Raw genomic sequence first — 18536 nt, 5'->3', positions numbered from 1 at the left:
ACCTTCCTACAGATAGAGAGTGATAAGAGATCCAGTGGAAATGCAGTGTTAGATGATGTTACTGTCTCATGTTATCTTATCTCTGCTACCATAATGACCACAACAGTGCCATAGCTCCAGCACAGACACACACGCTATAGTTTGACTCGCTGCAGTTTCCCAGCAATTACAGCTAATCGACTTCCATGTGTCTAAATCTTTAAAGGAAAGATGGGCTGTAATTGATACAAATGGATTCCATTTGAGTGGCCTTGACATAGAGTTCAATCACTACACGGCCAAGTCCAAGCAGCGATGTTAAACATGAAACCTCTCTCTCTCTCTCTCTCTCTCTCTCTCTCTCTCTCTCTCTCTCTCTCTCTCTCTCTCTCTCATGCTCTGTCTCCACCACAGCCAGAGCTTTAGCCAGAGCTAAACCCTGGACACAACCAATACATGGGACATGTCATTTAAAGCCTCTTTAACAATACCCAACATTCAACCCTCTAGAGGGAAACAGCTTCTAAGAAGTGGCCGATACACACATTCAGCAATGCTGTGAGGGTTAGGTAGTGTGTGAAGGGAGGTCTTTCCCTGGGTGGCTGCAGTAGTTATGTCCTCTGTGGTGTAGCTGTGTTAGCTGGGAGGAGTAGGGGATTACTGAGCCTAACTGCTCTACTGCTCAGCTGGAGCAGAGGACCATTAGCACACTGACTCCACTTAGTTACTGTATATAGTATCCCCCTTCCCTTAGTACTGCAGCTAGCCCCGGTCCCAGAGAAGCTGACCCCGTGCCCTACGCTTCTCCCCAATCACCAACAGTGTGCAGGAAAACACACACACATTCCCTTACTACACTGGCTACAGCAGCGCAAGAGGAAACATCTCATAGTCTACATGGAGATGTGTTTTGTCTTATAAATACGATTACCATTATGTGTGACTTCCATCACCACTGGTCCTAGGATTTATTAACGCAAGGCTGTGTATTATAGATGAGCATGGATGGCCCACTGGTACATCACCTACAGTACCAGTCAAAAGTTTGGACACGCCTACTCATTCAAGGGTTTTTCTTTATTTTGTACTATTTTCTACAGAATAATAGTGAAGACATCAAAACTGCGGTCCAACTCATCCCAAACCATCTCAATTGGGTTGAGGTCGGGTGATTGTGGAGGCCAGGTCATCTGATGCAGCACTCCATCACTCTCCTTCAAATAGCCCTTACACAGCCTGGAGGTGTGTTGGGTCATTGTCCCGTTGAAAATCAAATGATAGTCCTACTAAGAGCAAACCAGAAGGGATGGCGTATCACTGCAGAATGCTGTGGTAGCCATGCTGGTAAAGTCTGCCTTGAATTCTATATAAATCACACAGTGTCACCAGCAAAGCACCCCCACACCATCACACCTCCTCCTTCATGCTTCACGGTGGGAACCACACATGCAGAAATCATCATCATCATCCGTTCACCTACTCTGTGTCTCACAAAGACACAGCGGTTGGAACCAAAAATCTCCAATTTAGACTCATCAGACCAAAGGACAGATTTCTACCGGGTTAATGTCCATTGCTCATCTTTCTTGGCCCAAGCAAGTCTCTTCTTCTTATTGGTGTCCTTTAGTAGTGGTTTCTTTGCAGCAATTCGACCATGAAGGCCTGATTCACACAGTCTCCTCTGAACAGTTGATGTTGAGATGTGTCTGTTTCTTGAACTCTGTGAAGCATTTATTTGGGCTGCAATTTCTGAAGCTGGTAACTCTAATGAACTTATCCTATGCAGCAGAGGTAACTCTGGGTCTTTCTTTCCTGTGGTGGTCCTCATGAGAGCCAGTTTCATCAAAGCGTTTGATGGTTTTTGCGACTGCACTTCAAGAAACGTTGAAAGTTCTTGAAATTTAACAAAGCACACGTTAATTGAAATGCATTCCAGGTGACTACCTCATGAAGCTGGTTGAGAGAAAGCCAAGAGTGTGCAAAGCTGTCATCAAGGGAAAGGGTGGCTACTTTGAAGAATCTCAAATATAACATATATTTTGATTTGTTTAACAGTTTTTTGTGACTACATGATTCCATATGTGTTATTTCATAGTTGTGATGTCTTCACTATTATTCTACAATGTGGAAAATAGTAAAAATAAAGAAAAACCCTTGAATGAGTAGGGTTTTAACTTTTGACTGGTACTGTATGTCATTTAGATGTCCATTCATGTTAAGGTGTTGTATGGATGTTCATGTAGGAATGGCCTTCTCTCCTCACACTGAGGCTATTCCCTGGCCATAGCTTCGTTCCTGGGTTGTCAGATGAGACACCACCCCCTAGGGTCTAGTTCAACCACTTCCAGCCTCCACTCTTGCTTCTGGCTCACCACACAGTGGCGCGCATATACACCGACATGCACTCTCCCTCTAACTAGAGAGAATCTGGTGTGTATTTTCCTATCTCTGCTGTATACAGTATATCGGCAAAGCAGATCACATTTGACTGATGTTAGCATCTGAGCAGGCGGCAGTGGCAGACAGAATACTGAATGTGTCTGGGATTCAGAGCCAGACCAGCTTTTCCCTCTGCTCCCTCTCTCTCGCACACACGTATAAAAAGATTGATGAGGAGAGGTGGGGAAATTAATTGGTTTGAAGAGATCTCTCTCTTTCTCTCACTACCGTCATCTCCTCTTTTAAAGCCTCTGCCTCCACCTGGTGAAGGAGTCAATGGGCCCCGTGCCCCTGTGGTCGGCAGAACAGAGAGGGGAGCGTCTCTCTTATCTCTCCCTCTCCCGCTCCCTCTCCCCCCTCTCTACGGCTCCCTCTCTCTCCTTCTCTCAAAGGCCCATCCTAAGAGGAGAGTAGGATGAAAGCTGAGTGATGGCATTCTCTCAGAAACAGCAGCCTGCTAAAGAGATGGGCTCAGACAGGAGCTTACCCCAGCTGTGGAATGGAGTTTTACACTTAAGCCAAAAATCACCAGGATCTTTGCATACAGCACTCACTGAGCTACAAAACAATGGTTTTAGATTTGGGATTTGTTGACAGTATCCAACCTGAGAAAGGGCTTTGGCTGTCACCAGATACGAATGGACATTATCTCCTTCTGTCTGTCTTTTTCTCAGAGATATTTACAGTGCATTCGGAAAGTATTCAGACCTCTTGACTTTTTCCACATTTTGTTACGTTACAGCCTTATTCTAAAATGTATTAAATTGTTTTTTCCCCCTCATCCATCTACACACAATACCCCATAATGACAAAGCAATAACAGGTTTTTAGACATTTTTGCCCATTTATAAAGAAAAAAACTGAAATATCACATTTACATAAGTATTCAGACCCTTTTATCAGTACTTTGTTGAAGCACCTTTGGCAGCGATTACAGCCTCGAGTCTTCTTGGGTAGGACGCTACAAGCTTGGCACACCTGTATTTTGGGGAGTTTCTCTCATTCTTCTCTGCAGATCCTCTCAAGCTCTGTCAGGTTGGATGGGGAGCGACGCTGCACAGATATTTTCATGTCTCTCCAGAGATGTTCAATCGGGTTCAAGTCCGGGCCTGACTGGGCCATTCAAGGACATTCAGAGACTTGTCCTGAAACCAGTCCTGCGTTGTCTTGGTTGTGTACTTAGGGTCGTTGTCCTGTTGGAAGGTGAACCTTCGCCCCAGTTTGAGGTCCTGAGCGCTCTGGGGCAGGTTTTCATCAAGGATCTAACTGTATTTTGCTCTGTTCATCTTTCCCTCGATCCTTACTAGTCTCCCAGCACCTGCCGCTGAAAAACATCCCCACAGCATGATGCTGCCACCACTATGCTTCACTGTAGGGATGGTGCCAGCTTTCCTCCAGGCGTGACGCTTGGCATTCAGGCCAAAGAGTTCAATCTTGGTTTCATCAGACCAGAGAATCTTGTTTCTCATGGTCTGAGAGTCTTTAGGTGCCTTTTGGCAAACTCCAAGCGGGCTGTCATGTCCCTTTTACTGAGGAGTGGCTATCGTCTGGCCACGCTACCATAAAGGCCTGATTGGTGGAGTGCTGCAGAGATGGTTGTCCTTCTTGAAGGTTCTCCCATCTCCACAGAGGAACTCTGTCAGAGTGTCAGAGTGACCATCGGGTTCTTGGTCACCTCCCTGACCAAGACCCTCCCCTCCGATTGCTCAGTTTGGCCGGGCGGCCAGCTCTAGGGAGAGTCTTGGTGGTTCCAAAGATGATGGAGGCCACTGTGTTCTTGGGGACCTTCAATGCTGCAGACATGTTTTGGTACCCTTCCACAGATCTGTGCCTCGACACAATCCTGTCTCAGAGCTCTACGGACAATTCCTTCGACCTCGTGGCTTGGTTGACATGCACTCTCAACTGTGGGACCTTATTTAGACAGGTGTGCCTTTCCAAATCATGTCCAATCAATTGAATTTACCACAGGTGGACTCCAATCAAGTTGTAGAAACATCTCAAGGATGATCAATGGAAACAGGATGCACCTGATCTACATTTTGAGTCTCATAGCAAAGGGTCTGAATACTTATGTAAATAAGGAGTTTCTGTTGTTTTATTTTTAATACATTTGCAAAAAAAATTATAGGGTTGTTCCCAGGCACTGAGAATGCATCCCAAACGGCACCCTATTCCCTATATAGTGCACTACTTTTGAATAGGGCCCTGGTCAAAAGTATTGCACTATATAGGGAATAGGGTGCCGTTTGAGACACAACCTGAGGTGAAGTTGTGGAGTAGATGATGCAACAGTTTCCCAGTAGACAGCCCTGGTCTTGTCTTGGTTTAGACTCAGAGCAGCTGGAGGGGATTGTTCTCCCTTAGCTCCCTTGGTGTTGAGATAGGAAATACCTATCTATTCATCATAGGGGACGGAAGTATATCTAATCAATGTGAATAATATTAGTCTCATCGTCTCATACATCATCTTGTCTCCTGAGGGTGTTCAGCAGGTGTGATGGATGACCAGTAGAGCATGACATGTCATCTTCCCATACTGTAAATTACCTGATGGTGGGGTTGTGTTTTACCTTTTTAATGTGACCTCATAATCAACCAACAGGGCCTTAATCTCACTCTGTTTGCCCTACTAGTGTCCTGCAGGGACACGGTTCCAGATAAATCTGCTTCAGACGAGTGTATAAACCATTCTCCTGCGCCGTATGTAATCATTGTGCGTTCAGGAGAGTAAGGTTCGGTCGGCAGGGGTGAGAGACGAGAGAGAGAAGCACTCTGTTTGTCCTACCTATCCCCTCCTGCCTTTTCTCCATTTGTCTCTCCTCATTGGATAATATAAATGCCAGTGTGGAAGGCTAGTGTTGTGCCTCAAACATCAAAAACTCAATTTCCCAAACTGACAGAATCATTTACCATTCCCCATATTCACAAGCAGTTAATTAAAAGTTCCAGGTAACCCATCGTACTACATCTCCCCACTGTAAATGCTGGGACCGGAGAAAAACATAAAACTGTCCGTTTAACTTCAAGGAGAGAAATTTCGATTAACGTGCGTTGGATTTATACACGGAAGCTCCTCTCGCTGTTGTTCTGACAATAAAGACACGGAGAGGAGAACTAGGTGCATCCGTAAAGTTTAAACTCCTACATCTTTGGAAATACAGACAGATTAGTCGAGGAGTAAAGTTTTCTCGGGAGAAGATCGATGAATGCACTGTATATTAAGTCATCCTTGACCTCAACTGTCATGTAGATGGTCTTGTTTTCTAATTGACAGTATATATGTATGGATTAAGTGGATCATGATCCATAATCAATGGATGTTCTGACTGATGTCATGCTACAGGATATGGTTATCGTGGAGATGGTTATCTATCCTCTACTATAGCTGAATAGATGACCATGGTAAGGTCAGGTGATGTCAGCAGTGTAAAACGGTAACATAATGTGACTCATTGGTTGTAATTGGCCGTCGCAGTGCTTACATAGACAGAATCAACTGCTGTAATGAAGAGAAAATGGCCCTGGTGGTATTGATTTTGGTACAGTAGAGTACAGTGGAGAAACCTTAGCCTTGCTCTGTCGTGTTAGGCGCAGAGTTAGTATGATAATGTGTGTTCTTTCGTGTTAGGTGCAGAGTTAGTATGATAATGTGTGTTCTTTCGTGTTAGGTGCAGAGTTAGAATGATAATGTGTGTTATATCGTGTTAGGTGCAGAGTTAGTATGATAATGTGTGTTATTTCGTGTTAGGTGCAGAGTTAGAATGATAATGTGTGTTATATCGTGTTAGGTGCAGAGTTAGAATGATAATGGGTGTTCTATCGTGTTAGGTGCAGAGTTAGTATGATAATGTGTGTTCTATCGTGTTAGGTGCAGAGTTAGAATGATAATGTGTGTTCTATCATGTTAGGTGCAGAGTTAGAATGATAATGTGTGTTCTATCGTGTTAGGTGCAGAGTTAGTATGATAATGTGTGTTCTATCGTGTTAGGTGCAGAGTTAGAATGATAATGTGTGTTCTATCGTGTTAGGTGCAGAGTTAGTATGATAATGTGTGTTCTTTCGTGTTAGGTGCAGAGTTAGTATGATAATGTGTGTTCTTTCGTGTTAGGTGCAGAGTTAGAATGATAATGTGTGTTATATCGTGTTAGGTGCAGAGTTAGTATGATAATGTGTGTTCTTTCGTGTTAGGTGCAGAGTTAGAATGATAATGTGTGTTATATCGTGTTAGGTGCAGAGTTAGAATGATAATGGGTGTTCTATCGTGTTAGGTGCAGAGTTAGTATGATAATGTGTGTTCTATCGTGTTAGGTGCAGAGTTAGAATGATAATGTGTGTTCTATCATGTTAGGTGCAGAGTTAGAATGATAATGTGTGTTCTATCGTGTTAGGTGCAGAGTTAGTATGATAATGTGTGTTCTATCGTGTTAGGTGCAGAGTTAGAATGATAATGTGTGTTCTATCGTGTTAGGTGCAGAGTTAGTATGATAATGTGTGTTCTATCGTGTTAGGTGCAGAGTTAGTATGATAATGTGTGTTCTATCGTGTTAGGTGCAGAGTTAGTATGATAATGTGTGTTCTATCGTGTTAGGTGCAGAGTTAGAATGATAATGGGTGTTCTATCGTGTTAGGTGCAGAGTTAGTAACATAATGTGTGTTCTATCGTGTTAGGTGCAGAGTTAGAATGATAATGTGTGTTCTATCATGTTAGGTGCAGAGTTAGAATGATAATGTGTGTTTTATCATGTTAGGTGCAGAGTTAGAATGATAATGTCTGTTCTATCATGTTAGGTGCAGAGTTAGAATGATAATGTATGTTCTATCGTGTTAGGTGCAGAGTTAGAATGATAATGTGTGATTTTGGAGAAAAAAAATATTCTTCCATCTATGAGCTTCCTCGAGGAACATACATATTATTTGCCTCCAATGCTCTAGAACTTTCTTGCGGAATAGCTGGGACATCATCACTAACCCAAAGCTCAGCTTGGTCAGCCCAGCCTCCTTTAAACAACCACTATCTGGTTTTGTTGCTATGGTAACATGCGGTGGGGCATAGCTCCTGCTGTTGTACAATACAGTAGCATCTCTTCCTCCACTTAGTCCTTTAAATGTTTTCATTTTGATGAAGAGGGGTGAAGCTACTGAACATGGTGCAGGCCAGGAAGGTGTATTGAGCTGAGCGGTTAAAGCTTGTTAGAGCAGTAACTAGGTGTCCTCACTGGAGCTAAAACGTCCCTCCTCACTGAAGTATGAAGCTAAAACTTCCCTCCTTAACCTCCTCCTAGCACTTAGCTCTACTCCTCTACTCCTTTACCAGGAGTGTTCAGTCAGGACCCTCACCTCCACACATCTTGTCTGCATCCGGATACACTCTTATGGGTGTATAAAAGACCACAAATCGGATTGAAATGTTTATTGGCATGGAGGGTGTCTTCACGAGGAGTGATTGAGGCTGAAGCTCAATGATGACAAGCAAATGACTGCTTGTGGATGTCATTCATAAAAGAACAACCCAATGTTTATATCCCAGGACAAATTAACTAGCAACAGCAAGCTAGCTAGCTAAATTGCCATAAATGTTTCATGCTTTTTAACCTGTCCCCAAATTAATATGGTTGGTTCAGAGTTCGTTTCGATATTTCAACATGCGCGCGAGCGGTCTGGTCAGCATGTAAGAGTGTAAGTTCTGACCAGTGGTAGAAAGGAATGCACCAAGTCACCTGCCTGTTTGGTCAGTGGCGTGTGAGGCAGATTTTGTGTGAGAGTGTGCTGGTCCTCTCTTTGTCCTCTGTGAGAATGTGGTGGCCGCCATCAAGAGCGCAGCACAGGTGACAGTGCCGCATGGCATTTGGGCCCTCTATCTCTCTCTCCCCTCTCTCTCTCCCCTCTCCCTCTCTCTCTCTCTCTCTCCCCCTCTCTCTCAAAGCTGTGTCTGTGTCAGTGGCTGTGATGTATGGCCTCATTTGCCATATTTCTCTCTATGCCCAGCCGAATTCAAGACAGATGACAGGGAAAAAGAATGAAAAAAGCCTCCAGAAGGAAAAGTTTGTTCTTGTGAAATTAAGCCTTGTCGTTTTCGGGGTGGTCAGAGGGATGACCTAATCTGTATGTGTGTGTGACACCATGGGGTTGGTTCTGAAGGGGTGCTAACAGAATGACCTATCCATCACAGTATTGTGCTCTGATAGCACATTCTATTTTGGCGCAAATTACACAGATGGAGCAATTACAGTAGGCCTGCCTAGCCGGGCCCATGCCGCTGCTCTTATGTGAAATGAAATATCAGAGTCGCAATTACATTTGTGTGTCTCTCTCCCCCCCCTCGCTCCCTCCCTCTCTCCCTCCCCCCTAGCTCCCTCCCTCTCTCTCCCTCCTTGCTCCCTCCTTCCCGTGGCTGATTAAGACGTTCTCCATGGTGACCTAAATGAGAGGCTCATTTGTGGCTGTTATTTATTTGTAATAAATCCCTCCCCCTGTCGCTGGACCAGAGATGAATGGTCGTATCCTCCTGCTTCTCTGTCTGTAGCAGTAAATAGGCCAGGAGGAAAAGGCCATTTTTAATATGAATAGGTGCTCTTAGTAATAGTCTCTGTACCTCTTGGTAAGACAAAGGACTCTGGCGGGGAACCTAAGATCTTCCTTCCTATTATTTGCTTTATAAAACTCAGTAATTGAAATGTTCCATTGAAATATTATGTTCCCCTGTATCACCCGACCTATTGAGTAAACTCTATCTGCTATGGCTTTTATGTTTTAATAATATACGGTATGTGTGTCTGGATTTTTCTGCCTGCCTCATCATAAACTTTAGTCACTTTTGTCCAGGGTAATGTAATGACAGCTATTTACTGTTATTGCCTCTGTGGTTATTTGGTGTAATAATGACGTCAGGACAATTTTTTCAGGACTATCAGAGGCACTGCTATCTCCGTGTATCTGCTTTTGCATGCACTCATGTAGTAAAAATACATTTTTATTCTACCTAGGCCTATACTTAAACAATTATGCCTAAGAACCCAGCCCAACAAGGGCTGTTCTGAGGCCCGAGGCGAAGCCAAGGTAATTCCTGGGTTTGAGGGCGTTATTGCTTTTATAAAACTGTTGCCAGTATATTTATACAAATATGAATTACATGTTTTCATTCAAAACTTTTAGTTAATTTCTCCTGTTTTGACCCAGTTGTTCATTCTAATCGTTCTATAAATTCAATGATAATGATTTAATAAATGTCCAATAGGCAACAACTATTATTGTTAGTGAGTCCGAGCTAACCAAGGTAGTTGGTGATGTTAATAGTGACGTTTCCATTGAATTCACACGAGTGGAAGAACTTGGTTCTGGCTCTGGTTGGTGACAGCCAGTGCTTCTCTCTACAGGAGAGATCGCATTTGTAAAATGATACATTGTTTCACAGGTCGTAGAGGCAGACAGGTAGGTTTATTCAAACCAAATAGTAACATGGGAAAATAATGTGTAGACTGTTAGTGGTGTGTACGGGAGGCGAAGTCAGGTGCAGGAGAGCAGAGTGTTGTAACAGGCACACTTTTCATTCCGGTCCAAAATGAAAGCACGTGCCCGTGCCCAAAAAACACGGAACATGAACAAAAGTATGGCGCGTGACAAATACCCACATAACATAAAACAATTTCACACAAAGACATGGAGGGGAACAGAGGACATTCAGTGTGATTAGGGAATGAAAAGCAGGTGTGTATGGAACAAGACAAAACAAATGGGAATATGAAAAATGGAGCGGCGATGGCTAGAAAGCCGGTGACGTCGATCACCGAACGCCGCCCGAACAAGGAGAGGAGCCGAGTTCGCTTTTTTCCTGAGGGATTTCCTGCCTGGGCTGTGGATGGTGGAATTATGACATTAACATGTCATGGTATTTTGCAGGAGTCGACAACTCCCGCATATCAACCAATCAGCATCCAGGATCCAAACGACCCGCTTTATATTTAAGCGATAAGGCACGAGGAGGTGTGCTATATGGCCAATATACCACGGCTAAGGGCTGTTCTTACGCACGACGCAGCGCGGAGTGCCTTGATACAGCCCTTAGCCGTGGTATGTTGGTCATATACCACAAACCTCAGAGGTGCCATATTGCTATTATAAACTGGTTACCAATGTAATTAGAGCAGTAAAAATAAATGTTTTGTCATACCCGTGGTATATGGTCTGATATGCCACGGCTGTCAGCCAATCAGCGTTCAGAGAGAGGTCCAGCTCCATACTAGATTATCTCTCGCTAGTCAATAATTGCAGTCCTCCCAGCAGTGAAGTCCTCAATGGACTCAGATGAAATTGATCCTGTTTGATTTCTGACACTTGATTTAGAAGATGCCTGCGGTTGTAATGTAATACAAGCCCGGTGAGGTGGTGTAGGTTGACTCCTGCTGAATGTGTGGAACCCAATAGGCAGGCAGACAGGCAGCGAGAGAAAGGTGGAGAGAGAGAGACAGAAAGAGAGAGACAGAAAGAGAGAGACAGAAAGAAAGGGATGCTGCTCTGGGCGGAAGCAGGTCTGCATACTGTACATGTGCACACACTCTCTCTTCCTCTTCCCTACTGACCCCAGATGTGTTTCTCACAGTCCTACAGTCTGTAATGTCTCTGCTCAAATTGTTTGGTGCAGTGAAGCTATTTATGTGGATGAATAGAACGCCTATATTCAAGCCCAGTACGATGACAGACACAGAACACATACAGGATGTAGAATTGTTGACCTCCAGTCCTGAGTGAAGCAGCTAGAAGTGTGTGAGCTGTGCTTTCTGCTCTCTGAGTGTGACAGGAATAACTGCAGGGTCCCAACAGCTGCCCCACACACATTGTCACAGATTGCCCTCGGACAAACACACACACACACGGATGGACGCATGCTCGCTCGCATCCACACATCCAATCACACACACACAAATACACACAGAGGCCCAATAATAGTCTAATATGTTGGTGTCCAGTCAGAGAGGAGACGGTTGCGTTTAACAGTGCAGGCCTGGGGGTGATTGAGTCCAAGCTGCACGGCTGTCCGTCTGTCACCGACTCGCTACACAGAACACGCAAGCCATGAGCACAACCATAAAGAGACCAGGCCTGAGATGTGTTAGAGACAAGGACTAATCTAAGGTGAACATCTGTTTTTTAGAAAGTAAACTGCACAGTATGTCTGTTTGTGATGGCGAATGACATACGTCAACAAAAGACTCAATTCACACTCAGCCAATCCCTCAGTAAACTCTGACGCGTTCTATGATGTTAACCGTGTGTATTGTGTGTTTCCAGGTGAGCCGTGTTCCAGTGGAGAGCTGTGAGCAGTACTCCTCCTGCAGCGCCTGTCTGGGGTCAGGAGATCCCCACTGTGGCTGGTGTGTCCTCCACAATGTGTAAGTACTGTATGACCACACGGAGCTGCTCTGACGCTGCGTACCTGACATTATTATGTCCTCAACTCCATACTATCAAGTCACCTGAAGAACCAAAATTCTCTCTCTGTCAGGTGTTCCAGGAAGGATCGTTGTGAGAGGGCTGATGAGCCTCAGCGTTTTGCCTCCCGAGTGGAGCAGTGCGTCAAACTCAGTGTCCAGCCTGGAAACATCTCTGTCACCATGTCCGAAGTGCAGGTAACTCACCTGACAATAAATCCTGTGTGTGTGTGAGTGTGCGTGTGCGCGTGCGTGTGTGTGTGTGTGTGGACGTGTTTAACTATTCTTGTGGGGACCAGAAGTCCCCACAAAATTTGACCAACTGGGGACATTTTGTTAGTCCCCACAAGGTCAAATGCTATTTCTAGGGGGTTTAGGGTTAAGGTTACAATTAGTGTTAGGATTAGAATTACGTTAAGGGTCAAGGTTAGGAGCTAGGGTTAGTTTTAGGGTTAGGGTTAGGAGCTAGGATTAGGTTAAAGGTTAAGGTTAGGTTTTTGGGTTAAGGTTAGGATTAGGGTTAGGGTACGGGTTAGGGTTTGGTTTAGGGATAGGAGTTAGGGAAAATAGGATTTTGAACGGAACTGAATTGTGTGTCCCCACATGGTTAGTTGTACAAGACTGTGTGTGTCTGTGTAGTGTGTATGTGTGTGAGCGTGCGTGCATTTGTGTGACTGAGAGTGTGTGTCCTCACATTGACTTGTCCCTCACACTCTCCTCTCTCTCTGTATTCCTAGCTGGTGCTGCAGGCCCAGAATGTGCCTAACCTTTCGGCAGGGGTCAACTGCTCCTTTGAGGACTACACTGAGACAGAGGGACGCATCTTTGGGGGACGCATTTACTGCCTGTCCCCTTCCACACGAGAGGTCGCCCCCATCACACGCAACCAAGGTGAGACAAGAAGCCACAGCATCCTCATGCTGCTATTTGCTAGTAATATACATCAGTTACACTGTGTGTTAACAAAATAGCATTATTGTATTATTTGTTTGTGTGTAGATTGTGTCATACTGATGTACTGTGACTCTGTCTAGGGGACAAGCGCACTGTGAAGCTGTATCTGAAGTCTAAGGAGACAGGAAAGAAGTTTGCCAGTGTGGACTTTGTCTTCTACAACTGCAGTGTGCACCAATCGTAAGTTCCGTTTTAAGTCATTGTGTGTGTGTGTGTGTGTGTGTGTGTGTGTGTGTGTGTGTGTGTGTGTGTGTGTGTGTGTGTGTGTGTGTGTGTGTGTGTGTGTGTGTGTGTGTGTGTGTGTGTGTGTGTGTGTGTGTGTGTGTGTGTGTGCGAGAGAGAGAGAGAGAAAGAGAAGGAAAAAGAGAGAGGATAAAGAGATGAGAGAGAGAAATGGAGAGAAAAAAAGAGAAAAATACTGTATATATAGAGAGAGATATCCTCTCCTCTCTGTTCTGTAGCACGTGTTACTGCTGATGAGATCAGACTCTTAATGTAATTTCCTTAATAACTTGGAGCTCCTCTGATTCATTGATAATGTTTTACTACACTGAGTTATGTTACTTTCCATCTGAGATCCATCTCTTTCTTTCCCTCTCTTCCTCTCTCCCTCCCTTCATCTACCCCATTCTCTCCACATCCTGCCTTGAGGCTCTCAGACCCTGTTTCTATCCCACTCCCCTAGCTCTGCCTTTCACTAAACATAGATATGGGCCAAAGACCCCCATCTCCCCTCTCACCCTTATCATTTCCCATTCCATTACTATATCTTTCATCTCTCTCTCTTCTTTTCCTCTCACTTCCTCTCTCATCCCCTTTCCCCTTATTTATCTTCTTTATCTCCTCCCCTCTACCACTCCCCTATCCACCTCATCCTCTCCCTCCTCCCTCTACCTCTACCTCCCCTCACCTCCCTCTACCACTCCCCTATCTGCCTCATCCTCTCCCTCCTCCCTCTACCTCCCCTCACCTCCCTCTACCACTCCCCTATCCGCCTCATCCTCTCCCTCCTCCCTCTACCTCTACCTCCCCTCACCTCCCTCTACCACTCCCCTATCCGCCTCATCCTCTCTCTCCTCCCTCTACCTCTACCTCCCCTCACCTCCCTCTACCACTCCCCTATCTGCCTCATCCTCTCCCTCCTCCCTCTACCTCCCCTCACCTCCCTCTAACACTCCCCTATCCGCCTCATCCTCTCTCTCCTCCCTCTACCTTCCCTCACCTCCCTCTACCTTCCCTCACCTCCCTCTACCACTCCCCTATCTGCCTCATCCTCTCCCTCCTCCCTCTACCTCTCCTACCTCCCTCTACCACTCCCCTATCCGCCTCATCCTCTCCCTCCCCTATAACTCTTCCGTCTCCTCTCCTCCTCTCCCCCTCCTCCCTCTACCTCCCCTCACCTCCCCCTGTCTCTCCCCTATCCCCTCATGCTACCCATCTCTTCCTTTCATGCTCTCCTTCACTCCTCTCTCCTTCTCTCCTCTCTCCTGTTGGTCCTCTCTCCTGCCGGTCCAGATGTTCTGTCCCCCTCCTCTCTGCTTTTATTTATCAAACAGATTTTTTTTTCCTGGCCCCTGCTCTGTGAGCTGCATACATTAGCATAGCAATATTCTCCTAATTAGCTGGCCTGGCGCCCCATTAGAGCTGGACATAATGGAGAACGTATGTAAAGTGTTCACCTGGACCTCTTATCAAGGCCTGGTTCAATGTCTTTGAACCTAGAGGATGTGTGATTATTTATGCGCCTCTGTATATGTGTGTGTGTGTGTGTATGACAGGGCTGTTTAAGCACCCCCACGTTTTCTCTCTCCTCTCATTGAATAAGCAGGCGTAGCGAGGTCTTTGATGTGCTGTATGCAACACACTCCCTCAGGACATTACAGTACACTACAGTCTAGTTTTAACAGCCCGGCCTCATCAGCCACACAGAACCCACGCGACCTCCTGACCTACTCCCCTCCTGACCACTGACCCCAGCGTGTGTAGGCTGCCAACAGGCCGGGCATGCCAACGCACCCGCTGGGCAATAAAGAGCTTTTCCTCAGAGGCGACTGGCATTGTGGGCGGAGAGGGCACGTTATTTGGAAAGGCAAATTATCCCACCAGGTATTTACATACACAGTAATAATATTGGAGTTTTGCATTAAAAAGACAGCCGGAATAGTTTAATTGAGCGTGTGAGGGACTGAATGCATTTTCAACCTGATGAGGGTAGAGGAAGAGATGGAGAGGGGGATGAAACTAGTAAAAGGAGAGATGGATTATGCCCATTGTGTCTGGATTCAGCGTCCAGAGAGCTAAAATTTTAGCGCCTCAACCAATCCACAATCCCCATTAGAATACGAAAAGAAGGATGTAATGCATGCAGGGATTGGGAGCTCTTGAAAAGGCCCACTCGTGGAAAGCAGAAAACCCCTGGACAGGCTCTCGTCGGAAGGCTGGGTGTTCACGGTATTCCCCTAATACTGGACCGGCCTGGTTGGTTGACCACCTGGAGACGTTTCACTGTTGTAACAGGACAAGAACATACGGCTCCAACGTTCTGAGAACATTCTATCAATGTAAAGAATGGTTTAGATGGGAGGAAGAGGTCTTATTTTGTGTTAACCACTCTCACTTCAATGATCCCAATAGTATTTTCAATCTAACATGGACTTTGTTCTCTGAGCATACTGATCTATCTATCTATCAGAGATCACACTGTAGGTGTTAGGATAGCAAATAGAGAACAGAGAAATTGCCAGGCATCTGATAGATGTTATGAGTTGTTAGATTTGAGATAGAGGGGGGAAGATGAGTTTGTTATTGCCCAGGTTCAGGTGTGATATTACCAGCCAGCAGAGGGTGAGTGATAGGGCTCTGGTCCAGGCATGATGCCACTCTGCCTGGCAGTACTGTGTAATAGTCTGGATCTCTCAATCCCTTTCACTACCTCTCCTCCCCCTCTTCTCTCATCTACCTCTACCTTTCCTCCTGAACCAGGCAGAACAAAGGAAACAGACTCAGAGTCCCTCAGCCTGTAAGTGTTTATTCACCCAGCTCCTGAATAGGCAGTATTGAAACAGTGAAGCATGTTTGTAATTTAAGCAGAGACAAAGAAAGCTGTAATTGAATATGATAATTATATCAATGTATCTGTCTGTTTGCTGATACCGAAATGAAACACATGTTTACATTGGGAAAGGTCTACTGTAGGTCTGCTGTAATATATATATATACACTACAGTATTTAGACTTAAAGAAACAGATTCTGTAATATATACACTACAGTATTTAGACTTAAAGAAACAGATTCTGTAATATATATACACTACAGTATGTAAACAGATTCTATATTTGATGAAGTAGTCATATACTGTGTGGTCCTGGGTGGTCTGATTAGCAGCCAGGAAACATTGACTTATTTGTAGTAGCACACTCAGAGCATGCAGAGACTTCCTGCTGTAGGACATGCAGTAGCTCCCTGGTGTGTCTGTGTGTGTCCCTGTACGTCTCTCAGTGTGGTGCTGAGAATCAGCAGGGTTCAAAGAGCATTGCCCCCCTCTTCTGTCTGGATATAGCTGGGATCGATAGACCCAGATGTCTGGAGACTAGGAGGTATTATCCCTTCAGAAGCAAACAAATAGCAGGCTGTTAGCATAGCACAAATCCACCCACCCAGCCAGCCAGCCTCTCTCTCTCTCTCTCTCTCTCTCTCTGTCACTCTCTGTCACTCTCTCTCTCTCTCCCTCTCTCTCCCTCTCTCTCCCTCTCTCTCTTTCTCTCCCTCCCTCCCCATAGAAACACACATACAGGAATCGATTATAGACTTTATCCCGTAGGGCTAGGATGGTAGTGGGTCCTGCTTATTATAGTAGTCTGTAGCTCTGCTACACATGCCTCATTCAGTCACTGGAATATGGGGGTAGGAGGCAAGTTAAAGGGCTTTGTAGAACTCATAAAGATTTTTGAGAAATCAATGTGTTTATACAGCTATAACAACCTTGTTGAGGCTGCTGGTAATCCATGTTCATTTATGCTTTCTGAACTAAGGAAAAGGGAGTCTGGAGTAAAATCAGGCTTATTTGGGCCTTGCAGCTTATTGGAATATAAACGTTTGAACATGTTGAATAGGAAGGAGGAGTATATGTCTCTAGTCATTTTCCTCTCTATAGTTATTTTACTGTCTGTTGAAGACATGGTAACTGGAAGAGGAAAACATTGCTCTGTTCTGCTCTGCTCATGCCTATCAGTGACTTACACAGATGCTTCAATGTGCTTTAGCCTTTGACCTTGCGCTCCTACCACACTATACTGTTAGCTCTGAGGTGCAATAATCACATGGAGACATACTGACTTATTCTTCCTGAAGTTACTCTATCGAAGGGACTTTAATAGTTTGTTGTAGATGACCCAGGAGCCTCAGAGGCAACGGTTGGTCCTGGACATCTATTCTACAGGCTGATTGGTCAATTAACTGAGTCACATGTTTCATTAAGGAGCTTGTCGTATCCTGGAGGGCTGTGTTGTATTCTAATGTTGCTTCGAAATGAGCGTTAAACTTAACTTAAACTTAACTTAATTGGACAAATCACCAGCAGAATGGATCTTAATGAGTTTGTATACCAGTAGTAAGAGCCTACCCTGAAGTGTTGTTTTTGTTGTGTGAAAAACCTTGCCGTCAAGTTTTGATTCGAAAGAGGCTGATCGTTCTGAGAGTGAAATAATATAATATAATACAATCATGTTGTGTTTGTGCTTCTAGTACAGTCAATCAATGAATTTTAGTGCTGTAACTCTACAATTTAACCTCTATGGGCTAGGTGGGGCGCTAGCGTCCCCCCCGTGGTGCACTCCATCAACAGCAGGTGCATTTCAAGAGCGGCAAATTTGAATCCAAATAAATGTCAAAATTCACATTTTTCAAACATACAACTATTTTACACCCTTTGAAAGATAAACATCTCCTTAATCTAACCACGTTTTACGATTTCAAAAAGGTTTTACGGCGAAAGCATAAATTTAGAGTATGTTAGGACAGTACATTTACAAGAGTTGTGTGTAATGTTTTGTCAATTCAAAGACAGGGTCACCAAAACCATAAAACCAGCTAAAATGATGCACTAACCTTTTACAATCTCCATCAGATGACACTCCTAGGACATTATGTTAGACAATGCATGCATTTTTAGTTCTATCAAGTTCATATTTATATCCAAAAACAGCGTTTTACTATGGCATTGATGTTGAGGAAATCGTTTCCCTCCAATAACCGGCAGTCAAGTCAACACCACAAATTAAATAATTAAAATTAGAAAACATTGGTAAAATATTATATTGTCATTTAAAGAATTATAGATTTACATCTCTTGAACGCAATCAACTTGCTAGATTTAAAAATAACCTTACTGGGAAATCACACTTTGCAATAATCTGAGCACTGCGCCCAGAAAAATACGCGTTGCGATACAGACTAGACGTCATGTTGGGGAGATCTAAAATCGAAAATACTATGTAAATAATCCATTACCTTTGATTCTCTTCATCAGATGTCACTTCCAGGTATCACAGGTCCATAACGAATGTAGTTTTGTTCAAAAAAGCTCATAATTTATGTCCAAAAATCTCCGTCTTGTTAGCACATGATCTAAGCCAGCCGGACTTCTCGTCATGAACGAGGGGAAAAAATATATTTACGTTCGTTCAAACATGTCAAACGTTGTATAGCATAAATCATCAGGGCCTTTTTTAACCAGA

General features: G+C 44.4%; 1 protein-coding gene across 2 annotated transcripts in view; it reads left to right on the top strand.

Annotated features, from left to right (window-relative positions):
* The window catches only part of LOC106572368 (plexin-A1), a 269721-nt gene that overhangs the window by 158963 nt on the left and 92222 nt on the right, over nucleotides 1–18536 (top strand). For both annotated transcript variants that reach the window (XM_014146446.3, XM_014146445.3), the window contains exons 5-8: nucleotides 11707–11807; nucleotides 11921–12044; nucleotides 12584–12737; nucleotides 12881–12980. In XM_014146446.3, coding sequence (XP_014001921.2) covers nucleotides 11707–11807; nucleotides 11921–12044; nucleotides 12584–12737; nucleotides 12881–12980 — 479 coding nt within the window. The remainder of the gene's footprint in view (nucleotides 1–11706; nucleotides 11808–11920; nucleotides 12045–12583; nucleotides 12738–12880; nucleotides 12981–18536) is intronic.

This window comes from Salmo salar, chromosome 15 (assembly GCF_965601325.2).
Source record: "Salmo salar chromosome 15, fSalSal1, whole genome shotgun sequence".
Classification (NCBI taxonomy): domain Eukaryota; kingdom Metazoa; phylum Chordata; class Actinopteri; order Salmoniformes; family Salmonidae; genus Salmo; species Salmo salar.
This window is presented reverse-complemented; position numbering and strand designations above follow the sequence as displayed.